Source organism: Dermochelys coriacea, chromosome 6 (genome assembly GCF_009764565.3).
Source record: "Dermochelys coriacea isolate rDerCor1 chromosome 6, rDerCor1.pri.v4, whole genome shotgun sequence".
In the NCBI taxonomy this organism is placed as follows: Eukaryota; Metazoa; Chordata; order Testudines; family Dermochelyidae; genus Dermochelys; species Dermochelys coriacea.
The window spans coordinates 80,934,972-80,961,465 of NC_050073.1; the positions used below are offsets into that span (position 1 = coordinate 80,934,972).

Genomic DNA, 26,494 nt, shown 5'->3' on the forward strand with positions numbered 1-26,494 from the left:
TTACCTAAATGGTTCTCTCTTCTGACTCCCTTCCAGAGAAGTCAGACTCCAGGATGTAAAGATGCCTAGGCTGGATCAGGGACCAAAAAAAAACAAACCCATCTCTGTGGGTGTCCAGCTAAGGAACAGAACAACATTTTGGCATTAACTAAGGTTATCAGCATGTGAGACTTACTAACAAAGCTTTAGTTCAGCTACTAGTTTTAGTCGCTATTGCTGTTTTTTTAGATCTCATTCCACCTTTCCAGTGGATAGGTAAGAATGTGTGCTTTTAACCAGGATTGGTGAAGGGGGTTATCTAAATGGAAATGTTCCCATATGAAACTGTGGGAAAAAGGGGCTCATTTTTACTAACCCCTGTGCTTTTTAATTTGGACTTCAACCTCTCACATTAGTAACAGTTTTAGTAGTCATGGGAATTCTCAGTACAATATATTTAGCCCTATTCCTTCGGGGCGGGAAAGGGGTGGGGAAGAGACCACTAAATAACCGCAAGATAAATTTACTATGAATATGTTTGTTTGGGAAACTTTGGCCAGAGGAAAAAAACTGAAGGAGAACTCTGTGTAAGCTCAAAAGCTTGTCTCTTTCACCAACAGAAATTGATCCAATAGAAGATATTACCTCACCTATCTTGTCTCTCTAATATGGTGGGAAGAGCATAACTACAACACTGCAAACAACTAAATGTTAGGTATTTAGATGGACAATGGCCAATTTCACTTGAGCCGTGATTCTACACTGCTTGTTCACAGTAAAGAGCATATATTCACAGGAATGGCCTCACTGACTTCAATGGATCCTCTCCCATCTGTACAGTGAGGAATCCTCAAAGTCACAGAATCAGACCATTAACCTGGGCTTACAGAACACTTCAAGTGGGAGGGGGGAACCCTACAAAGTACGCCAAGCCCTCCAGCACAGGCAGGTTTTGCATAGGAAAAAAATTCCCACAATAAAAATACTGCCAAAAAAAAGAAAAAAGTCAAGTGGAGTGCACAGCACTGCATAGTGAACCTGTCCTGGTTGTTCAATTTATAAAATGTTAGTGCAAGCGCAGAGCAATGTCCCATACTTGTGGAAGAGAAAACTGCGACTCAGTTGGAAAAAGAAGCAGATAAAGGATGTGAACTTTGTTAAAAATAAAACATATCAGCTGACAATGTTATCTGGCCCAACAAGAGTGTGAAAACAAATAGGCACTTCAAGAAGAGTGTCGTTAGCTAGGTGACTAACCTCAAAATAGCAGGAAGTGAGCAAGGATACAGGCCAAGCTGCTGGAAACAAATTGGATTTCTTCACTGACAGCTTTCCAGAAATGTGCAGTACCCCAAAGGACTACTGCCACCATCTATGAAAAAGTGCTGATTATTGATTATATGTTCAATGCCATCACGTTTCTCAACTCTATAGATTCAACTATGTAACATCTCATACCTCCTGAATAAGAAACAAGACTGAAGAGACTTGCTCAGCACAGAATTTAACATGACCCAGTGTTTATTGACTCCTGCAACACTTAATTTGTTTCATTCCACACTTTTTTAATTAATATGAACACAAAATGTGCTGGATTGTAAAATACCACCACATGAATTAGTATCTATTGACTCCAAAGTGCCGGGATTGTTGACCAGCATACAACCTGACAAGAGAAGGTTTACCCATAACTCACTCTGAAAGAGCTGGTAGTACATCACAGTTGAAGTAAAAATAATTAAATTTGCCTGCAAATAGATAAATTTTCCTTTTCGATGTGAGTGGTGTTCAAACCAGCTATTTGCAAAAAACATTCAAACATTTTAAATTCAACAAAAATGGAATAAAATACTTTTCATTTTTTTAAAATCCCTTGTTTCTGTAAAGATCACAGAAATACTAAACTGGGAGGAGTGGTAGATACGCTGGAGGGGAGGGATAGGATACAGAAGGACCTAGACAAATTGGAGGATTGGGCCAAAAGAAATCTAATGAGGTTCAATAAGGATAAATGCAGGGTCCTGCACTTAGGATGGAAGAATCCAATGCACCGCTACAGACTAGGGACCGAATGGCTCGGCAGCAGTTCTGCGGAAAAGGACCTAGGGGTGACAGTGGACGAGAAGCTGGATATGAGTCAGCAGTGTGCCCTTGTTGCCAAGAAGGCCAATGGCATTTTGGGTTGTATAAGTAGGGGCATAGCGAGCAGATCGAGGGACGTGATCGTTCCCCTCTATTCGACACTGGTGAGGCCTCATCTGGAGTACTGTGTCCAGTTTTGGGCCCCACACTACAGGAAGGATGTGGATAAATTGGAAAGAGTACAACGAAGGGCAACAAAAATGATTAGGGGTCTAGAGCACATGACTTATGAGGAGAGGCTGAGGGAGCTGGGATTGTTTAGTCTGCAGAAGAGAAGAATGAGGGGGGATTTGATAGCTGCTTTCAACTACCTGAAAGGGGGTTTCAAAGAGGATGGCTCTAGACTGTTCTCAATGGTAGCAGATGACAGAACGAGGAGTAATGGTCTCAAGTTGCAATGGGGGAGGTTTAGATTGGATATTAGGAAAAACTTTTTCACTAAGAGGGTGGTGAAACACTGGAATGCGTTACCTAGGGAGGTGGTAGAATCTCCTTCCTTAGAGGTTTTTAAGGTCAGGCTTGACAAAGCCCTGGCTGGGATGATTTAACTGGGACTTGGTCCTGCTTTGAGCAGGGGGTTGGACTAGATGACCTTCTGGGGTCCCTTCCAACCCTGATATTCTATGATTCTATGTTTATTTATTCAGCCAGAACCACATAAGTATAAAATCAATAGTCTATAGTCAAGTTTAGATGTCAGAAGTTCTAGTGTGTGCTGAATACAACATGCTGTTTATACCATAGAATAGTACAAATAACCAATATTTCTTATTATGCTTATAATTGTCAGTTATCAGTTCTTTAGTATCTGTAGTACATTTGTCATATTTCAAGTAATTCTGCAAAGAGTTAGGATGTACTTGTTTTAAGGCAATCTTAGCAGTGTGGTCCTAGTGTTTTGTACAAAAAGGACTAGTTTAAAACATCAAAAGCAATTGCTTCAAGTTATGATTTAGTTGGGGATTGGTCCTGCTTTGAGCAGGGGGTTGGACTAGATGACCTTCTGAAGTCCCTTCCAACCCTGATATTCTATGATTCTATGATCACGATCTTTTCAAACTCGACTTTTGCAGAAGTCATTTACTCACAGGAGCAAGGGTAAACTAAAGGGGGGAAAAGGCCTCTTGAGCCTCTCATTAATCTAACAAGTCAGATACAGGCTTAAGAATACAAATAGCCTCTCTCTATTTATCAATGCCTTCTGTTTTTGTTTTTAAAGAAGTTGTTTGTCCTCTCCCAGCTTTCTTTCACAACCAGTAGGCCCTGTTGGGAATGATAGCTTAGTGGAGCTTGCAGATCTTCCAACATCACCTAATGTGAAATGAAGTCACATTGGGAAGGGCAACTAATTATTTTTTTTTAAAAGCCATGGATTCTCCATCACTGACAATTTTTAAATCCAGATTGGATTTTATTTTTTCTAAAAACTCTGCTCTAGGAAATATTTTGGGTAAGTTCTGTGGCCTGTGTTCTACAGGAGGTCAGACTAGATGATCAAAATGGTCCCTTCTGTCCTTGGAATCTATGGAAGAAAAACAAAACAAAAACAAAAAAAACAACAAAACCTCCATCTTTCACGTTGTACAGCAGTTCTGCAGACATAAATGATGAAGGCACACATTTACCTAAATGTGTAAACAAGCTGTTGGTGGCTTTGGGAAGACTTAAAATTAAATACACTGGAGAAATAAGTCCATTTTCACAGCCAGATGGCACACGCTGTTTAGCTATATACAGTATATTTTAAACACTTTGCCATGAAACCCAAAGCTGGAAAGAAACTTCTTAAGTCCATATGTAGAGAAGCAATTCATGCATTTTATTATTAGTACAGCTGCTAAAAGAAAACTTTGCTCTTGTGTACCAGTTTGCAAGCATCCCCCTCAAGAAAAAGTGGGAAGAATGTGGGAGAGACTTCAAGAATAAGGCTTCATTAATGACTTGTTAAAATTAATGTGTGAAACATGCACAGAGATCCTTCCACTGATCTCAGATCTGTGGTGAGGGAAAGGGGGAATATTTTATAATCCTGTATAATCAGTTTCTTGATGTTTAAATTTTACATATTGAGAGATGAAAGGTCTGTCTCTTCCAGGTAAAAAAAAAATCAATCAATCAACACTCTTACCTAGACCAAGAGAATATAGGCTGAAACTGAAAACATTTAGCAAACATTTTCTTTACAATAAATGCACTGATTTCTCCACACCACCCAAGCACACTGCTGGTGCCTTATGCTGGCAACAGAGATAATAAAAGTACCTTTAACATCCAGACCCTTTTAAAAAAAAATTGTACACATTACTTTGTTGTAGGCAGTTGATGTGATTTGCACTAACATCATTATCTAATAGGCAATATTGATTAAGTTTAATGTTTCTGAAATCTAGCAGAAGCAATGAGTTTTTATTAGGTTTGCCCCCTCAAATAATTAAAAAACTCCTTTAAAGAACTTTTTAAAATGTAGAAAATGTCAACTTTGCATAGAGACACTCAAACTATTAAAAACATATTCCCCTGCAGCCAGTCTTTTAGAGAGTTCAACATTTAACTATTTACATAAATTCTTCTTTCAAGGAGTCACCTATTGCTTTTAGTTAAGACTTTTGACTCCTTTGGAATTAGAATTTTAAGTTGATTATGTTTCCTTCAAGCCCATTTTGTGCTATTTAGATGCATCTGTAGTGGAAGAATTTTACTTTACAGAAGAAATGTATCAAATTACATGCCTTATTAGAGGGAACCTAGTATGATTTACAGGGATCAGGGATGGTTGTGTCATCTCCCCTCCTCAAATGCATCTCTCTCATTCAGCAGGATGTGTGCCCTGAAAAGAGATAGAGAGAGAGAGAGACACACACACACACACACACTGTCAGACCAAGTGGAGTTAAAACCACATGATCACACCTGGATCCCCAGTAGAAGTCTGAGGAAGAGGGGTTGGCGAATATTAGTTGACTTAAATTCAGACTTCAAAAAATGGCACAAGGATGACCCTCTTTTCTTAAAGATCACAATTGGCTCAAAATCTCAATTCCTTTTGCCATTTCTCATGTCAGAAAAGCTGCTGCTTTTACATCTTGTGTTGCTGTTGTACTTTTTTCCCTAGCTAGGAAGCTTGAATAATGTCAAAAGATCCTAATTTGGCAGTGCCTAGCACTCACATCATCACTCATTCTCTGGGTCAAGTTCTGCGGAAGCCATGTGCTTGCCCATGAAGGCTGTCCTGCCAATTGCTTCCCTTCTGGTCAGGCATGTGACAAACTGAGTCAAGGGTGGGTTGGTTAAAATGGGGAAGAAAAATCATAATTGGCAGGGCCCCTCAAAACCATCCCCTGACACATGGAAGTATGGGCCAGAGGGGAAAGCATATACTTGGAAGATGTAAGTAGGTACTGACATACATTGACAAGCCTGGTATAACTATATGAATGAAGAGGGAAAGTTTACACACTAGGTGTACAATTGTTAAAACAAGAATGATTTATTTATGTGCTCAATGTGACCATGACAATTTTCTCAACATCAGTGAGATCTATACTGAGCAGCTAAGTCTTGGTTTTGGACGTTTAAGCTGCTTGGGGACACCTTGGAAGTTATTCATCTAACTTTTAAATTAAAAAACAAAAACAAAAAACAAAAAACCCCACACACTTGAAGAAAATGTGTTCCTGCTCATCTGAGCCTAATCCTCTTTTTGTATATCTTGTGGCTCAAATGCAGGAGGGAAAATAATTTGAAATAATTGGGACAGCATCACTTTTTCATTCAAAGTGCACATACATACAAATTAACCAAAATGTCCAAACTCAGGATGGGCAGCAGAGAGAGAAATCAAAACTCTAAATTAGACATAGTTATTCATCGTACATTTGTCAGGCTGCCAAACATATCTTGACCTTCCAAATTCACACTTCTAATCATACACAAGTTGGTATACGGAGACTCAATTAAAAATTCTTGGCTCTAAGGGCTAAAGCATTTTGTGTGCCATCAACCTCCCCAGCTTACCAATCTTTCGGTGAAACCAGCTGCTTTAAAAAACAAACTGAAAATGGGAAGTGAACATTGATCCAGCTCAAATCAAAAAAGAAAAAAAATAATTCACAAAATTGTGAACAGATGCATAACTGCCTCCCCACCCTCTGTCCAGGGGCTGTAAAAGGGCAAAGCAACTGAATTGCTACTGCGTGACTGTTGAAATGTGAACAAAATCCAGGCAGTTTGATGGCAACATGGAAGATTATCCTTTTAGAAAGCAATAATACAGGAGAATAAAGCCAATGCTCTGTGCAGCAAAAGTGATTAGCAGCCCATCAATGGCCCCATGTTAAGCATAACAGAAGATGACCCTCTACAAATACCTAGTTTAATTTCACATTTCCAATATCTTGCATTGCCCATTGGCATCTGCAACAGATTTTAATTTGTAAATCGCCTTTCCATTCAGCTAAGAAATTTACATAAAGTGCAAATAAGACCCAGGTTTTTTCCCCACTGGTTCCAATACTTGTTATCTTTATTACCACTATTACTAAGAGCCAGCTGGCTTAGCCACTTGCATTAGGCTTTGGTGACATTCTTCTTTTACTAAAATCCTGGTTACTTTCTTCAGTTAAAGGCAAATAGAAAACAAGGGTTCCCTTCTGCCAGATGCAGGCATGATAAGAGGCTACTGTGAGTACCATCAATGTAATATGCAGGTGTTAGACTGACAAGTCAGTACATTCCTGTGGGTAAGAAGAATGTCCCATGTTTCACTGGAAATGGACAAGTCATCTTTGGATCTCATCATTTGCAAAGAGTTCAGAAACGGTTGTGATAAAAGCACTATGCCAGCAGATCACTTTCAGTCTTCATGAAGAGCTGCTTCTGTCTTCCCTGCATCTACAATGAACAATTGAAAATGCAATTAAGTTATAGTAAGTAAATGTTTTGAACATCTAATGTAATAGCAGTAATCAGAAGACTCAGTTGGCGAAAGAAATATATTTGTATAAGAATTGCCATACTGGGTCAGACCCATTGGAGTAGTATCTAGAGTAGTATCCTGTCTCCAGGATCTGAGGTTCAGGGAGAGTGTATGGAACAGGACAGTTAGTATGATCTATACTTGACTTCTCATCTTGGCAGTCAGAGATTTAGACCTGTCTACACTACAGAGTTAGGTTGATGGAAGAGTTAGGCCAGCTGTGTGGTCCCATGTAGTTCTGTAGTAGCTGTGACATCACAGCATGGTGCATGCTGGTTAGCCATAGTGAAACAAAAATGCCTTGAATTATTTTCAGTAGATTTATGAAAAAAATCATACCAGTTAAATTCCTAAACTTTTTCTTGGCTTCTGCTCTTTCTTCAGCATCAAAATACCACACAGTCATGGCATATCTGTGAACAAAAAGGAAAGGATTTATTTCTTAGACTCCCAAGAAGACACTAAAACACCTAAGAACACTGGGTTTTTATTCTCATACAGAGAGCTCAATACTCTCGTTTGTCTATTGTAGCACAGATCTGGTAGAGGGAGGGCAGAAATCAATTTAAGATCTTCCCATTCTAGATGCTCCAGGTGTTGAAACAATCCCTGGGGGGACTTAGCCAGCTTGGGGGTTGCTCTAACTTATGGTAGCCTGGCTTGCCTATGGTTGGAGCAGCACCACCAATCCCTGTAAGGTTACATGATACAGGCCTACTCCAAGGACCCCCACACTCATTCACTATGGCTGTTTTATGCAGAGCCTGCCACTGAGGAATTCTCTCCTCACCAGCTGAAGGGCTTACAGCTCCAGTATGCTGCCACAGCAGCATAAACGGGCCACAGCAAATGGGGTAGAGGGAGTGGGGAACTTCATCCTATATATGTTATGCACGTATATGGCTTGATCCTGCTGCTCATTTTTGTAGGGAAATTTCCATTGGCTTCAATGGTCCCAGATAAACTCCATTCACATTAGTATTTATACTGTACATATGCATGTGTGCATATATACAGATACACCCCCCCTCACATAAAAGGTTATATATTTTTATATGCTGTGTGTGTGTTGGAAAAGAGCCAAGCTCTTTAATCTTTGGCCAATGTCAATACTGAACATCTTATTTACCTGGTTGCATAGGAAGGTTGCACTTCATGTGGGTTCCTTCGGTCTGACCAGAAAAAAAGTAACCTGTCAAAAATGGGCTCAACATCTGCTACATAGGACTTTCCTTCCGGGAATATTCGAAGAATTCCACCATGCAGCTGAAAGTAGAGTGAAGGGTTATGTTTCCCCACATACATACACCCACATTTAAAATGACAATTTTTTCCTCTTTAACACACAACAAACGTGGAGTAAAAGTTGAGGGCAATGCAACAGCAGCACATTGCAGTGCTGGAAAGCTGTGTGTTGTCTCACGTTAGTCACTTTGATTTTAGCAAACAATTCAGATTGATTGAGCATAATAAATATCTGTTTAAAGAAAGTTAGCCAAGATGAAACACCAACTGCTTTTTTAGACAAGACTTCCCCCTTCACAGAGGTTCTGTCACAAACACATGAAAACCACTTGAACTCACGGTCTCATTTCTAAAATTAGTTAAGACTCATAAGAAGATTGTTTGTTCATTCTTACTGGTTTGAGATCAAACTTCACTGCATGACTGTCAAATGGCATTTCAAAACCCTGGTATTGCAGCCACATAGGAGTTCTCTTTTGGGTCTGACAGTGGAATGCTGCACTGGACACGAATATGAGGGTGTATCCAGCCATCTAAAGTTGCATTTTATATATAAAATCGTATATACATCATCCACTCTTCTCACTCCTTCTGGTCCTTGTAGCGTGGCTTCTATCACATCTCTCACTCTGGTTTCTGACAATCTTATGGGACAAAGTTTGCACCAATTTACGTGCATCAGCGGAAGCACACAGGGTACAAGTCTTTGCTACCATCCTCCTAGAGGACTAAGGGAAGTGCAACAGGTCAAGTAGATGATTACATTTTTTTCCATTTCAATATGTGGGGGGTATTATTCAGAACATGCTGTAGGTCCAGGATTGTGTTTTTCTATAATACAGGATTTTTCAGTGGCAGCATCTCTCTAATATTAAATCACTTGTCGGGATTTAGTGGAGGAAGTGTGTTGGCACTTAAAGGGATGGCGGCTTTACATGACCAATGCATGTTAAGAAGAAGGTGACCTTAGTATTATCTGACCAGGAAATAACCTGGGAACAGGTTTGAAAGCATTCTAACAACAGAAATCTGAAGAAACAGTCTTTGATTTTACAAGCCCTTATCTTGTTTATTATCTAAGGTCTGATAAATCCCCTGCTCAGGGCTGAATTAATTGCCCTGTAAGATACAACATGCACAGAAACGAGAGCCAGCTCACCCCATTTGGCAAAGAAACTCATGGGATGTGGCCAGAGAGCTAGGGAAACTCTATCCGATTCCCCTTATGAAGTGTGCTGTGACCCCTTGAAAGGAAGGGATTTAAAGACGTGGGGAGTATACAGGGGGCAAGGCCTCCCAATCCCATGAATCTAGGAAATCTGTGGGGAAATGATCCGCCTTGACAGCCCCTGCCTCAGTGTTGCCCCATTAGCCCTCACCCAGCCCTGCTGCCATTGGCTTAACAGTGGCTGTTGAGGGAAATGCATACTCAGATGTTCATGAGATTAAGCAGGGGACAGTGTCACAAAATACAGCCAAGCTCCCTGCCTTCCAGCTGCTAGCCCCACTGCAGACCACAGGAGCTCCTTCTCCAGAGGGGTTTTACACAGGACAGGAGTACAGAGAGGGTGGGACAGTGCTGCAGAGGAGCCTCAATTTTGGCTCTGACCCTGGAGGTACAGTCATAAAGAAATGAAGCTACTTCTCACACTCAGGAAGTGCTTCCTTTGCTGGGTCTGATCTTACTTTAAAGCTGAAGTCAATGAAAGTTTTTCCATAAGATTCAATGGGAGCAGGGGTCAGACCACTTGAGCAAAAACTTGCATCTTTAATGCATTAAGGGGTCTAATGAGACAGTTGGAGCCAGAAAACATGACAAATGGCCCCAATCCACTGAGGAAACTCCTAGAGGCCACACAGAATGGAGTCTGAAGCTGCAGGCCCCATAAGCCTGAACAGATCACCCCTAAAATACCAAATCATCATGGAAAGTTCATCTTTGACAGATTCTAATAGTGCCAAAGGCAGTCAGGAAAATAAAACAGTTCAGGGATCTAGAGTAGAAGGAAGATGGGCTACCATGAGAATTCTAGTCGCCAAACATTCTGTATGCCTGACTGATGGGAAGGAAGGAAGGTAGTCTTTCTTGACTCAAGGGACCAAATCTGTAGTTAATCCGTTCTTGTGCTTGGGGCTGGGGACAAAAGATAGCTTTAAACCACCTTTGTGTTCTCAGTATTCTAGGACCATGCAAGGCCCTGACTGACTCCCAGCATAAGGCATAGCAGCATCGCGGCTCGGTGCTCAACATGCATTCATTGTGCCCCCTATGCTAGACAAGGGCTCATGCAGAGAATTTATATCAGTTCTACTTTAGCTGTGGGGGGGGGAAGGGGGGAATACCTGAACAAGGATATTCCCATGGGGCTTTTACACCCACTTTGTAGCACTTTTATGTTTCCATAGAGACATAAAGCAGCCTTTATTTAACCAGGAAGCAGTCACAATACCCAAGTCTTTAAATTAAGGTGAGAGATCATAAACATTTCTGGCAAGAAATTTTCTAGCAAAGTCAGGAAAGATCAGACTTCACATTCCTAATATCCCTAATGTGAAAAAACAAGCATAAATTAATAAAATGTCTTTCATGCCCTCTTCGTGAATCATAAGAAGCAAAAAAGGGCACAAACCCAATTTTTATAGATCCTTTGCAGGTCAACTTAAAGGGACAGACCCCAAAACTGACCTGCCATTTTTTGTTAAAACTGCTCCCAGATTCCACTTAGTCCTGAGTGGATGTGGTTTCTTTCTAGATGCTTCATTACTCTTTTCTCTAAAGAGAACTAAAATGCCAGCAGCCCAGCACATGAGCTGTTCTACAACAACAAACTCAGAAAGGGGAGAGAGAGGGAGGGAGAAGGGGAAATGGAAGGAAAAAAAAAACTGATAAGGAAACAATTTCAGTTTCAAGCTTCCAAAGGGGTTGCTAAAAACAGCAAGAAAACCCAAAATGTAACTGAAAAGTGCAGTTTTTAAACCAGCTGTTCAAGAGTTCATGAAAATATGAAATACAAGTAAACAACTGATAGCAAAAACAAACTGTTTCTGGACCAGCCTTCCCTTGCCTAGAAATATGGGGTTGCTTTTGGAACCCATGGCTCACATACCTTTGAGTCCCAATCCTTATTCAGGTAATAAATACAGGTGATACAGCGCCCATCGCCATTTGGATTGTCTACGTGACGAACATACCCAGTTCCGTTCCCAGGGTAGCAAGCTACCATTGCCTAAATGAAAGAAAAATATCCATCAACTAAATTCCCCAAGACTCTCTCTTTGTTTTTAAAACCTTCCTGAATAGTTGATTTGACTCTAAATACTATATTATTCAGAGCATCAATCCAAAGATTCCAGTGGATACTAACAAGAGGACCAGTCACAAATTTCTTTCCCCATACGATCCTGCCTATGGGCAATTCCATACAGGTAACGCCTTTGGTGTATAAGAGCAAGTACACTGGAGGGGGAAAATAATTTATTTTGAGTAATATGCTAAAACGTAAGGGACCAAGTTACTATTATTTAAAAGCAACATAACTTTCATCAGCAGCTTGTTGTTCAAGAGAGTATCTCAATAAAGGTTTACTAGGGTTTCTAAAACTGCATGGTCACTGTTAATCTGAAGTTCTTGGTTATAGTGAAAGCAGACAGCAATCTTACTATGCTGAAGTTTTGCTGTGTCCCCATCCTCCACTCCACGTTTCCTGCACACATAGCTCATATCCAAAAACACCACATGCAATTGCAAATTCAGGTTCCCCAGGAGGGAAGTGTGCAGAGATATGCAAATCTTTAGGCTGTGCTTGAACCAGGCTATACATGTTTGCTGTCACGGGCTGAGCCACAGAAGTAACCAAAAGTTTTCATAATCACAATTCTTTCTTTGATCATCCTCAAACCTGCTGATGTGGCCATTTAAGTCAAGGTTTGGTTAATTTCACATTTAATGGTGAGAAGAATCAACAGAAACACAAACATGAATCATTATGAACCACAAGATAGAACTACAGATGACTAGGAGGAGTATGTATTGAGCGCTTAAAAAAAAAAAAAGTGGTCTTTTGCAGCACGTACACATTTAACATGAGTTCCCCCAGTAGAATGATATTAGCAGACAGGGCACTGGATGCTCAAGGGATTATCAATAGGTTACCATGCCTCACTTCTCTAAATTATTGATCTGAATTGGTAGTGACAACCTAAGTGCACTAAACTCTAGTAAGATATGGCCATACTAGCTTTCCCCCCCAAAACTGTTCCTTTATTGTTAACACTGGAGGCATGGAATAGGTAGTAGCAATGGTGGCAGACAGTCAGCAGCACAATGAATCCCTCTGAACCTCTGTTAATTAAGCTTAGACTCTGTTCCCTCAAGGGTGTGCCAATTGCGGAAATGATTGTACACAGCTGCACACATACAGTTCTCTATTTTTAATGCTATAATAATTTACTTTCCTTCACGTTGCCTGTCCTTTCCTGTAAAGGTTGCCAGAATGGCACTAACAAGTCATTATGGGATGCAATTTATAATCGGCTCTGCTGTTTAAGACCCTATGGACATAGCTATTTTGAGGCCCAATCCTACATGGTAAGGTGAGAATCTCAAGGAGGTGATGGATGCTCTTAATTCCAATCAATATCAATAGGCACTCTTAGGATGTGCTGGCACCTTGCAGGATACGTCTCTAAGGCCCTATTCACTATAGTCATTTCAGGGAACACTGGCTGCAAGTTGGGTGTCAATTTGTAATGTAGGTTGAACCTCAAATGATATTTCATTACCAGACTGAGAAACACTGCTAAGGTCCATTCTCCATGGCAGTACTGGAAATATAGCTAAATATAGCTCAGTAAAAAGGCTAAGGGACAAACTTGGTTGGAACCAGGTTCACTGACAGTTGTATTTGCAATTTAGAGGGAGCCCATGACTGTGAGCTCTGGCAGTAGAGGAAGGACAATACTAATTCTTTGTACCACAGGAACAATACTCTTTGGCTGATTGAGATGCCCTGGCTTGAAAACAAGGTGTTTACACAATATTATGGTGGTGCTTGACGGCTGAGGAAGGCTTTCTTCAATGGGCAAACATCATTTGAACAGCAAGGAATTGTTCAAATAAAAATTCAGAGGGATTGCGGTTTGAAAAAAGTGAGCTCTTATGGTGTAATAAGTCAGAGGCTGTCACTAAGGGTACATCTACACAGCAGCTGAGAGATGTAATCCCCAGCACTGGTAGACATACGTGCTAGCTCTGCTCAAACTAGTGCCCCAAAAGAGCAGTGTCCCCATCATGGCATGAACATACCAGGATCTCAGACAGAGTTGTGTTTGGGTGGATAGCCAGAGCTGCTGCCAAGGCTGACAGCACCCACACTGCTACGTTTAGTTCGCTAACTCAATCAGAGCTAGCATGTACATCTTCCTGAGCTGTGAACTACACCTTCCAGCTGCTGTGTAGACACAGCCTAAGGCCCAGAGTCTTAAAGGTACTTAGGGGCTGATCAGCTCAGTATTTCAATGCCAGCCCCGTGGTGCCCTGCCACCTAGTGGAATCCTCAGCCCACAGCTAGGTGCCCAGACTCCCTATACACAGCGTCTCAAAACTCAATTTACCTTAGGGCCAGTGCCAGTCCTCCAATCCTCCCAGCGGGCCAATAATGTCACTGAAGATGGTGTTCAGAAAAGAAAACGCTTATATTGTATATTTTATTTTGATTTTCTTAGAAGTAGTAAAACTGTCTTACAACTTTATACAATTCTTTGCCTGCCAGATAGTTTTTAGTGTTTGCCAGACACCTGGCAATGCGTCAGTGCTGTCAGTTTGTTGATGTTTGGCCTCAATGATTGAGCAGTTGAAACCTTCAGGATTGCAGCAAGGTGTGCATCAAATAGTTGTGTTCGGTATTTTGACTTGTTTATATTCGTCGTGGAAAAAAGTGATGCTGCCTCCATGGCTGACTCTGCCCGGCGACTAGAGATGGTATCTCTGTCCCTCTCCCCCAGCCAATGGAAAGCTGCGGGGGGCGGCGCCTGCAGCAGACAGAGGCCGCAGTGGGGAGGTTCTCGGGCCGCAGATGGCCCGTGGGCCAGGACTTTGAGACCCCTGCCCTATACAGTGCATGGGGAGAGTTAGGTGCTTAAGACAGGGATCCTCAGAAGCCGGCAGGCTTAGTGAGGAGCTGCCTAAGCTAACCAGGAGTGAAATGCCTAGGAGAGGGGCTGGGAAAGAAGAGGGGCTTAGGCCCTTAACTGGCTGACATGGTGTACCTGGCTGAAGGGTTAGAGATAAGTGCCTTGTTCTGTTCAGGATCCTCAGCCGCAAACCCTCCCGTAAAGTTACACACTGAAGCCAGGCCAGCTGCTTAGGTAGCCCATGCTCTAGCAGCTGGAACCGTCTCCCTGGTCTTGTCAAATGCAGCAAGCGAGGGTTTAAATCTACAGCACACTAGGACACCATGCCCTTGGGGCCAGTCACAAAAACTGCCTCACTGCCACTTTAGACACCTAAATTCCAGAATCAGGCCCCACGGTGATTCACAAAACCCTCGCTCAGCTGCCACTGAACCGTGTAGGTGCCTCAATGCTCTTGGTGCCTATGTTTCTACAGGCAAAGTTTCCCCAGCACCTATTTTCAGCCTCAGCGTGTATGCTTTGCTGCCTCACTCTACATGTCCAGATGCCCAAGCCACAGTGCGATGCAGGATTTGGGGGTGGGAGGGAGGGCAGACAGGCATTTCTCCACTTTGGGCCCCACAGGCAAGTTATGAGGTAGGCATCTTCAGAGCTCTCCAACCGGAGAGCTTACACAAAAACAGGAGGGAAGAGGAGGCCTTCTTTCATAAGTTTCAGTTCAGTGGCTAGGGCAGTCATCTGGGAGACCCTGATTGAAGCCCCTGATGTGAAATAAAGGATTTGCACAATGACTGGCCACCTTACAGACTAGAAGCTCGTTAGCTGTGTGGCAATGTCAGAACATAGGTGGCTTTGCAAGTGCCATCTGGTGGCAAGTTAGCGGAAGGAGTAGGGGTTAGGCAGCAGCTGAGTGGTGGTTATGAAAGTGTCAGTGGTGCCTAATTTCAGAGTAGCAGCTGTGTTAGTCTGTATTCGCAAAAAGAAAAAAGGAGTACTTGTGGTACCTTAGAGACTAACAAATTTATTTGAGCATAAGCTTTCGTGAGCAACAGCTCACTTCATCAGATGCATTCAGTGGGAAATACAGTGGGGAGATTTATATACACACACACACAGAGAGAACATGAAACAATGGTTTTATCATACACACTGTAAGGAGAGTGATCACTTAAGGTGAGCTATTACCAGCAGGAGAGCGGCGGGGGAGAGAAAACCTTTTGTAGTGATAATCAAGGTGGGCCATTTCCAGCAGTTGACAAGAACGTCTAAGGAAAAGTGGGGGGTGGGGGATAAACAGGGGGAAATAGTTTTACTTTGTATAATGACCCATCCACTCCCAGTCTCTATTCAAGCTTAAATTAATTGTATCCAGTTTGCAAATTAATTCCAATTCAGCAGTCTCTCGTTGGAGTCTGTTTCTGAAGTTTTTTTGTTGAAGGATAGCCACTCTCAGGTCTGTAATCGAGTGACCGGAGAGATTGAAGTGTTCTCCGACTGGTTTTTGAATGTTATAATTCTTGATGTCTGATTTGTGTCCATTCATTCTTTTACGTAGAGACTGTCCAGTTTGACCAATGTACATGGCAGAGGGGCATTGCTCGCATATATCACATTGGTAGATGTGCAGGTGAAGGAGCCTCTGTGTGGCTGATGTGATTAGGCCCTATGATGGTGTCCCCTGAATAGATATGTGGACAGAGTTGGCAACGGACTTTGTTGCAAGGATAAGTTCCTGGGTTAGTGGTTCTGTTGTGTGGTATCTTTGAGGATCTGGATCTAATACCTTAACACTGAGGCCAGAATCTTCCCAGGTCTCCCCACACACTACATTCTAATAAGAAACATGTGCTTTTATTCGGCAGATGCCTCGAGGTATTAATTATTATTATTTTGTATTGTCTGCATCTGCAACTTACAGGAGTCCCTGGGGATGAATGAGTAGAACAATTACCATAGCATCCAAAGCACTGAACGTGTTTATATAAAAGGTTAAATAGGAGCTTTCCAGCAGCAGCAGACTCAGGGGCAGAAGAGAAATATCCTTTTTCCTGGCACTAGTAATATTTGAATGAAGCCTCAAACAATGAAGGGAAATCATTGCGGTCCTCCTAGAGCCTGTTGAAATGATATCAAGTTTTATCAGAGCACTGGCTGGAGCAGCTCCAGTATAGATCAAGCTGGCCTCAGCAGGGCTTCCAGCTGTTAGTACTGCTTTTGGATTCATTGGAAAGCCAACAAGAAACAGGAGATGAGCCGAGTGACCTAGACCTAATTTAGGTAATTGGTGAACATTGGTATTTGCCAGTTTAGCACTTGGGCTTGATGCAAAAAATGGAGACTGGATCAGATCAACAAAATCACTATCCCCTATATAGGGGAGCAGCTAGTGCAACAGCAATAATTATTCCCTATGGATTTGTGTTGATGTGTTAAGGAGAATACTTTCCTTTGGGGGAAAGTCTATCCCCAAGAGCCAATTCTGATTTAATATAAATCAATCAGGCAGTAGGAAGTCTGAATGTGCCCTGTGCTGTTATTTTATAGCAGTGAAATCAGCTGCAAGGAGTGTGAATAGGCTTAACCTCCCACTGCAAATACTCAAGAGTAAATCTCAGATTTAGCAGGTGAATTTACTTTCATTAGTCTGCAATTTGTTGATGCCAAAAAATACACTATGGTCTAATACTCCAGATTGAAAACCTCACACATCAGTGTACATACAAACTACTTAGCTGGTTAAAGGCTGTCTAGCTGACAATCACAAATTAAAACCCTAAAATCCTGGAGTGTTATTTACTACCTGTCCGTAATTAGATCATAGAGGGGCTTATGACTGGGTTTCTGTCTGTCTCAAGTCTTCTTGTATGTAGCAAACCTAGGGAACTTGAATACCATGAAGGAATCAAGAATCCTACTGTTTCTGCACTGTCATTATGGGAGATGTTTGTTTACCCACTTGGGAAACCTAACCACCAGTTAATTGAGAAGTAATTATTATCTGTAGCAAGGAGTCAGGGATCGTCAGTGAATTACATGTTGCATAAAAAGATTTACAAAAAAGGAAATAATGATAAAGTCAAATACCATGTATTACAAATTGAATTACCAGGAGAAGAATTCTGCAAGTCATAGAAGATGGCAAGGAAATACAAATGAAGACTGGAAGTATACAAAAAGCTAGAGATGTATAAATAGTCCCCCTACCCCCTGCCCTTCACTTCATTCTCTCTCCCCTCAATGTTTCCACCAGGGAAAAGCCCTGGTTAATTTCTCTTACTACTGGCCTGTAGCCACCTCACAATATACTGTGGAATTGTCAGATGATTTCACAAGCTAAGTAGAGTTGGGTTAGTCACTATTTCAAGAGGAGTTCAAGGAATTCCTGGATGGTGATGATGGGTCAGAAGGTGGCATTTTCCCTATGTTAGCATTGAGCCAGTGTCATGCTAGTAGGGACTATAAAGGTGATATTTTAAGATAAGATGTAAATATAAGGTACTGACATTTGTGACCACTATAGGTCCCAAACCTTTCTCCAATCCCGAAGCTGTTATTTCCAGTGACCCAATTAAATTCTGCCTTGGATAATTACCATCTGCCTGCATAAATTACTTCTATAGAAATCAGCTGGTTCTGATATCGTTTCCATTTCCTGCACCAGATTGTTGTGTAGTGTTGCTGTTTGTCATTAAACAGCAGCTATATTTGATCCCAGGAAAGAGCACAGTGATCCCTCTCAGCGGTTCTCAAACTGTGGCTTGGGACCCCAAAATGGGTTGCAACCCCATTTTAATGCCAGGGTTGGTATTAGACTTGCTGGGTCCTGGGGCTGAAGCCACAGCCCAAGCCCCACCACCCGGGGCCGAAGCCACAGCCCGAGGGCTTCAGCCCTGGGTGGTGGGGCTCAGGTTACAGGCCCCCATCCAGGGCTGAAGCCTTTGGGCTCTGGCCCCCCTGCCTGGGGTAGTGGGGCTCAGGAGAGCTTAGGCTTCAGTACCCCTCTTGGTGTCATGTAGTAATTTTTGTTGTCAGAAGATGGTCGTGGTGCAATGAAATTTGAGATAGTTGAGCTAGTTAAGTTTAGAAAGAACTTTGAGGTTCTGTGAAATGAAAGGTGCTACATAAACACAAAGCAATAATGGTTTATGTAATTGCATCCTCTCATTTATAAGTCAGGAGATGGAAAGCCAAAATACTAATAATTAATTGCATTACTTCTGACACACAAGCTTTAGGACATATTTTTAAATGACTCCAAGTTGCCTAAAAGTCTAATATGGAGTCTAATATGTAGTTTGCAATCCTGAACTAAAAACCACACACACATTTGGAGAATAAGGAGCACCAGGATTCACATCAGAGACCCAGGTCTGTGAGCACATTAAAAAACAGGTTGAGTAGTTTGTAGACTGCAAATATTCTGTGCATCTTGGAGGAAAAAAAGAAGGTACACAGCATGCACTACATTAAAACAGCATGAACAGTCCAATATCTAATGCTCAAAGCAAAGAGATTCTCAAATCAGGTCTCGTATGATATACAGGCACAATGGGACATTTCTTAAGTACTTTTTTTTTTTGCACCCAATTGTGCCCAAATGTTTCCCACTGTGTAATTTATAATGCTCAGGTATAGGGTTTACATGGCTAGTATTAAATATTAGTTTGTTTGAATTTATGAAAATCTAAACACCCAACCACCATACCAAGGAATAGACTAGTCATACTGGCCTAATGTAATAGTCTCTACAGGAGAATAAATGTGAGGGAACAGAGGGAGAGGAGAATGATGTTAAGAAACCTAAACAAACTGTCTAATGTCCATTTGAAAGGTAACCGCCAGTTCCAATAGTGTACATTCTGCTCACCTTACTTTCCCAAAAATTTCCATTCCTCTTCAGTGTCAGTGCTGAATGAGAAAGCAAGCTCTCTCACCTATAGAGGGAAGACAAAACTACAAGGGTACCTACTGGGTTCAAAGGGAGACTTGCGACTACTTGCAAAATTAAGCATAGGCTTGAGGAAGAAGGGAAGGCATATTCTAGACCAGGGTTCTCAAACAGAGTCAGGACCCCACAGGGGTCACGAGGCTATTACATGAGGAGTCAGGAGCTGTCAGCTTCCACCCTAAACCGTGCTTTGCCTCCAGCATTTATAATGGTGTTAAATATATAAAAACATATCGCATTCAGAGGCTTGCAGTATGAAAGGGATCACCAGTAAAAAACTTTGAGAACCACTGTGCTAGACCAGTTGGCCTGATAGTTGGATACTTTTGGGACAGATCTGGATGTTCCAGGAACAGAAAAAAATTCTTGGTTTGCTTTACTCCAGAGTACACTTCACAGAGAGACTGCCGAAGAAAGGAAACACACACTTACAGTACATACAGTCAATGTACTTCTCATTTCTGATTCTTACTGAACGCCCTCCTTCCTTCCCGCACTTTCATTTCCTATATATATTCTTTTAATGCTAGATACCAAAGAGACACTATGGTCTAAATAGATTTTTAGAACATTTTTACTTGTGCTTTAAACCACTGTCTTCCTCCCTCCCCGCCTCATCATCCAAAAAAATTCTCTGCTTTTTATTCTGGCTTGATGATTCAGCTGTATCTTTGTAGCTGCTTCCACATGTACAGAGATGCATTTATGAGAAATTTTCAGGAGCTCCCCATCTCAATATGCTACCATCTGTCATTATTCTGATTGCCACAGGGTTGGTTAAGGGTCTTTCCTTGAAAAGAAGAAGAAGAGAAAGTCTACAAAGAAAGATCAGCCGATGATCCAAAAACTATTCCAACTGCAAAGGATAGGTATCATTTGTCAACTCTGCATTTTCAGGAGAATGCTGAAAGCTAAAGAAATAGAACCAAAGTTATATGGAATATTATGACAATAGGATTGTAATTCTGCTTACAGTAACATCCTTGTCTCTTCTAATCTTCAAAAGAATTAAATCTTCACTTGTGTAAGAAGGGTGTTGTCATGCTCCTTAACCCACATATGTTTGTATTTGCTAGGATTAACATTTCTCTGAGTTCCCACTGCTCATGGACTCCCCTGCTCATTGTGTTCTACAATACTGAAAAGTGTTTTGTTTTGTTTTGTTTTAATTATGTTCCAATTTAAACTTCTCTTTATGCTGAAATTTTATTCAGCTGGTGTTCTTTTTATGTGCCCACAGGCAGTACAGTTTGAGAATGGATTCACTTACTGCATGTTGAGAGCAGCCATGCTATCACCATAAAACCTGAAATTTATGAGGCTATAAGCCAATTAATTACTTTCTGTCAGGATATTCAGATTTAGTCTCCAATTAGCAGATGTAAACAGGCTTGGTGCATCATTGTATCAATAAAAGCTGTTTCGGTTTAGGAAGCCCGCCCCTTAACTACTGAGTTCTGGCTCCTGGCCAGCTAGATGATGGCTTAATGACAGTGCTACGTGCAGAGCGTGAGGGTATCAGCAATCAAACACAAACTTTACTCCAGAGTACACTTCACAGAGAGACTGCCGAAGAAAGGAAACACACACTTACAGTACATACAGTCAATGTACTTCTCATTTCTGATTCTTACTGAACGCCCTCCTTCCTTCCCGCACTTTCATTTCCTATATATATTCTTTTAATGCTAGATACCAAAGAGACACTATGGTCTAAATAGATTTTTAGAACATTTTTACTTGTGCTTTAAACCACTGTCTTCCTCCCTCCCCGCCTCATCATCCAAAAAAATTCCACACTATTACATTTTTTATTGTCCAGAAACAAAGCAGGGATGAACTATTCTAACTAGAAAGCATCAGACATTCAATACAGAGTACTCTGTAATGAGCCACAAGAGAGACCATGACCAAGAGCTCAACCTTGTAGAAAAACAAGTTCATAAATACAAGCTCATTAAGGAAATCTGTAAAGAGTCTCGCCTTAAGTTCAGTTGTCAATGGGGAATAAAAGGCATGGTAAGCAGAAAATAAATCTCTCAAGTTTTTAATCAAGTGGTTTTTCATATCGTGGGGGATAATGTTCCTTTAATATTTGATCCTTGTATTCCCTGTCACCACTTAGATCTTTACCATTCTGTTTTTAATCACACAGAGAAATATTGACAGAGACTTTGATATACTAAGTAATGCCTTCCCCACAAACAATTAAAGTAATTGCATATATTTTAGTCTCTGTCCGAAAACATTAATATAGGGCGTCATCCTAGATTTAATGGAAGCAAATCTTAAATGGGAATTTTGCCTATGTTAGGGCTGCAAGATTAGGCCTATATCCCTTTTTGATATATGGACGCTGTGGGAGATGGTAATTCTGCCTGCAGGACTTTCAATGTGGTGTACTGTATGCATAAATAAGCCATCTTTGCACTACCCTGATTCAGTGCTGCTGAGGGGACCCTGGGCTACTCCAACTTACAACAGCTGCCGCAGCATCACATTGCAGATCAGAATCCCCCACAATACTGAGTCTATAGCTACTAACCTTTCTGCCCAGACAGCCTGCCATCTTGCCCACAGCATGCCTCCTATGACAGGACTTCTGAGGGAAGGCAGCGTAGGGCTACTTGCACTGATCCTATGCTGCTTCTGCACCCGAGGAATTTTCCCCCTTTCTGGCAGCACAGTTACAACCCCTATATACGAGGCCAGAGCAGTTGGAGGAATTTAAAATCATACAATTGAATTTGGAAGGAACCCCAAATCTCGTCTGTGTCTCATCCCAAAATTCTCAAGGCCTGCTTGGCTTCTGAAGCTATGCAAACACTACTGAATAGCATGAACACCAAGATGAATGGCACACAAATGTTTATCACAGCAGTACCACTAAATTAAGGCTAATTGATGAGACCAGTTATCCCTGCTGTAAATTTGGAATAAAGCTAATTCTACATTTTTGAAAGTCAACTAGCTAACAGTACATTCATGCCTGCACTGATTTGTGCATAAATGGATATTTATGGGTAAAACCCATTAAAGTTACCAGTGATAAATTACCCTCAGAAATAATTTATGTTGTTCTCTAAGAAATGGACGAATTTTAATCTTTCAGCTTTAAGACCTTTTCTGTAGATACCACTAGAGTTAAAGCAGTACAATCCCTCCTAGTATAAACACAGTTATACCAGTATAAACGTTCTTGTACCAGTACAGCTTGTCTCCATATGGTATGGGGAATAAGCTATTTCAGTATAAGGGTATGTCTACACTGGAAACTTCGAAGTGCTGCCATGGGAACGCTCCCGCGGCAGCGCTTTGAAGTGTGAGTGTGGTCGCGTTCAAGCGCTGGGAGAGAGCTCTCCCAGCACTCCTGGTAATCCACCTCTACGAGGGGATTAGCTCCGAGCGCTGGGGAGCTCAGCTCCCATCGCTCGGAGCCTGTCTACACTAGTGCTTTAGAGCGCTCAGACTTGCTGCGCTCAGGGGGGTGATTTTTCACACCCCTGAGCCAGAAAGTTAGAGCGCTATAAAATGTAGGTGTAGACATACCTTAAGGCACTGTTATACAGTAGAATTCTGAGTTACAAACACCTCAGGAACGGAGGTTGTTCCTAACTCTGAACAAAACATTATGGTTGTTCTTACAACTGAACATTAACTTTTAATATAGCTTTGAAACTTTACTATGTAGAAGAAAAATGCTGCTTTCCCTTAATTTTGTTAGAGTGCTTTACATTTAACTGTGTTAAGTACTGTATTGTATTTGCATCTTTTTTTGGTCTCTGCTGCTGCCTGATTGTATACTTCTGGTTCCAAATAAAGTGTGTGGTTGACTGGTCAGTTCATAACTCTGAGGTTCTACTGTACTGGCATAACTGCATCCACACTAGGATTAGACTAAACAACAACAAAAACCCACAGAACAACCACCACCACCCTGCAATGAACACTTTTCTACACATTTTTTATACCAGTATCAGGACTTAAAAAATAATCCAGTGCAAAACAAATAAACCCTCAGCATGCAGCACTATATTCATTATACTTTTGCATTTTGTATCTGGAGATCAACATGAGTTATAAAGGCAGTTAACCCATTATTATTTTACAGGTGCAGAAACCAGGGCCCAGAGAAGATAAGCAGCTGCCCAAATTCACACTGCAAGCCAGTTTCAGAGTCCAGAATTGAACATAAGTTGCCCAATTCCCATATGACAGCAAGGACTGCTACTCCATGAATTCTGGCTGCATATCTACACTAGAAAACAAAAGCCTTGATAATTTACTAGGTGGGACAGCAGCAGGGCAAGTACCAATGTGGCACGACACTCTTGCTAGCCAAACTGTTTCTGCTCCATTGTACTACCTTCTGGATGCTTACACAGTGGTTCCAAATATACCTTGCCGTAACTATGGTTGTTTGAGATTTCCAGAGAGCAAATTTCAGTGGGGCTCTGTACAGGTTCAGGAATCTACCAGGCAGAGTAATCTGCAGGATCAGGGCTTCAATGGGACTTAAAATTAAGTACACAAGCATGTTTACAGATTCAAAGCCTAAGGGTATGTCTAGCATTTTGGAGGCTGCGGGAGCAAGCCTCCCAGCCCAGGGCAAAGAATTCAAGCTAGTGGAGCTCATGCTAGCATTCTAAAAATAGCTGTAGACAGTCCATCTCCCTCCCCAGGCTTCAGAGCCCAAGCTCTGTCTCAAGATACAACTTCAAAGCACAATCTACACTGCTCTTTATAGAGGGCTAGCATGAGCCCCAGTAGCCCAAGTATTGGAATATAAATAATAATCATTTTTATACAGGGAAAGCAATGAAACAGATGAATAACCATAGGTCAGCAAATGCACAAAATAAACTGAGAAAAAGAGCAGAACAAATGTTTCTCTAATCCAGGGGTTCTCAAACTGGGGGTTGTGACCCCTCAAGGGATCACAAGGTGGTTACATGGGGGTTGAGAGCCAACAGCCCCATGAGGCTGACAGCTCCGAGCCCCCATTAAATTACCACCACCACCCCCCGTTCTTAAATTAAAAGGGGGGGGGGGTCACACTCAGAGGCTTGCTGTGTGACAGGGATCACCAATACAAAAAGTTTGAAAACCGCTGCTCTAATCATTTACAGTCATCCTAGTTATTGTGTTAAATTAGTAGATGTTTAAAAATCAGTAGTGTGACCTAAGTTGACAATGTCTGTTTAAATCAGGAGCCTAAATATGAATTTAGATGTTTAATGTTAAAATGTACAACTTTGACATTCATATTCATATACTTGGCCAGCAGGACTGGCATCGCTAATTCTCTTCTTCCTCCTCCTGTGAAAATGCAGTCTGTAAAATATTTAACAATTCAGTGACCTTTCCTGTTGGCCTGGTTCAGCAGCCATGTAACATGCTTCACAGGCATGGCACAGACAGGGGAAGACAGATGAAAAGCTAATCCATTGAGGAAAGGGAAATATTGGTGAATACTGGAAAGAACAGAGTTCAATATAGCCTAGGGGAACCTGTTCTATTTATATTCACCAGCTGGCAGAAAGTGAATTACATGCCTTAGCACGAGGACACACTATAGCACTCCAACTGCAACCACTGCCCCCTCTTCCTTCAAATTCCTTCTCAAAACTCACTTCTACTAGGATACCTACAATAAATTAGACACCACCAGCCAGGTTGAGCAGCCCTTGATATTTGTTTTATTAATGTAAATCAAAATGTGTGTATGTATGTGTATATATATTTTCTGATTGTTCCCTCCCTCACCTGCCAGCCCCTCACCTCTATGAGCTGCTTGTTTTCTTGGCTCCAGTCCTGCAATGTGCTCTGCTTGGGCAGACCCCCGCTCTCACCCGGAACCCATATGAAGTCAACAGGGCTGTATGTGGGTGCAAGGGTCCACCTGCATGGAGCTCATTGGATGATCAGGGCCTTAGATTGTAAACTATTCAGATGAGGGACTGTCTTCCTCTGTGTTTGGACAGCACCTAGCACACTGTGGAATAAATGCTATTACTAATTTTAATGTGAGATGTGCTTGCTACAACACATCCTGATGCAAAGACAGTGAGAGAATATTATTTGGATTGCAGTAGCACCCAAAATAAATTAGGGCCCACTGCACATACCAAAATCTATCCACCCACCCTCTCAGATGGTCCCTGCTTAAAACCTAAGCAGGACAAGTGGTGAATACAAACACATTGGGGAGAGCGCAGGGGAAACAGTGCAAGACTTTCCTCAGAACTTATTTAAAGGCCTCCAATCCAGCAAACCATCCCTATTCAGCAAGGTACTTAAGCACATAGAATATTAGAGTTGGAAGAGACCCGAGGAGGTCATCTAGTCCAATCCCCTGCTCAAAGCAGGACCAACACCAACTAAATCATCCCAGCCAAGGCTTTGTCAAGCCGGGCCTTAAAAACCTCTAAAGATGGAGATTCCACCACCTCACTAGGTAACCCATTCCAGTGCTTCACCACCCTCCTAGTGAAACAGTGTTTCCTAATATCCAACCTAGACCACCCCCACTGCAACTTGAGACCATTGCTCCTTGTTCTGTCATCTGCCACCACTGAACAGCCTAGCTCCATCCTCTTTGGACACCCCCCTTTCAGGTAATTGAAGGCTATCAAATCCCCTCTCACTCTTCTCTTCTGCAGACTAAATAACCCCATCTCCCTCAGCCTCTCCTCGTAAGCCATGTACCCCAGTCCTGTAATCATTTTCATTACCCTCCACTGGGCTCTCTCCAATTTGTCCACATCCCTTCTGTAGTCGGGGGACCAAAACTGGATGTAATACTCCAGGCGTGGCCTCACCAGTGCCGAATAGAGGGGAATAAGCACTTCCCTCAATCTGCTGGCAGTGCTCCTACTATATAGCCCAATGTGCTGTTGGCCTTCTTGGCAACAAGGGCACACTGCTGACTCGTACCCATCTTCTTGTCCACTGTAATCCCCTGGTCCTTTTCTGCAGAACTTCTGGTTAGCCAGTCGGTCCCCAACCTGTAGCAGTGCATGGGATTCTTCCTTCCTAAATCCACATGCTTCAGTCCCATTGATTTTAAAAGA

General features: G+C 41.8%; 1 protein-coding gene across 4 annotated transcripts in view; it reads right to left on the bottom strand.

The window, feature by feature from the left end:
* Positions 1-1,477: 1,477 nt before the first annotated feature.
* The window catches only part of EGLN3 (egl-9 family hypoxia inducible factor 3), a 39,040-nt gene continuing 14,023 nt past the window's right edge, over positions 1,478-26,494 (bottom strand). For 2 of the 4 annotated variants that reach the window (XM_038407007.2, XM_038407009.2), the window contains exons 2-4: positions 8,226-8,362; positions 7,436-7,509; positions 3,410-7,011 (exon numbers count right to left, since the gene is read on the bottom strand). In XM_038407007.2, the coding sequence (XP_038262935.1) occupies positions 6,974-7,011; positions 7,436-7,509; positions 8,226-8,362 (249 nt within the window). In that variant the 3' untranslated portion in view covers positions 3,410-6,973. Of the gene's footprint in view, positions 7,012-7,435; positions 7,510-8,225; positions 8,363-11,448; positions 11,569-26,494 lie in introns of all 4 variants that reach the window. The other 2 variants (XM_038407008.1, XM_038407006.2) reach the window with 2 other exon arrangements.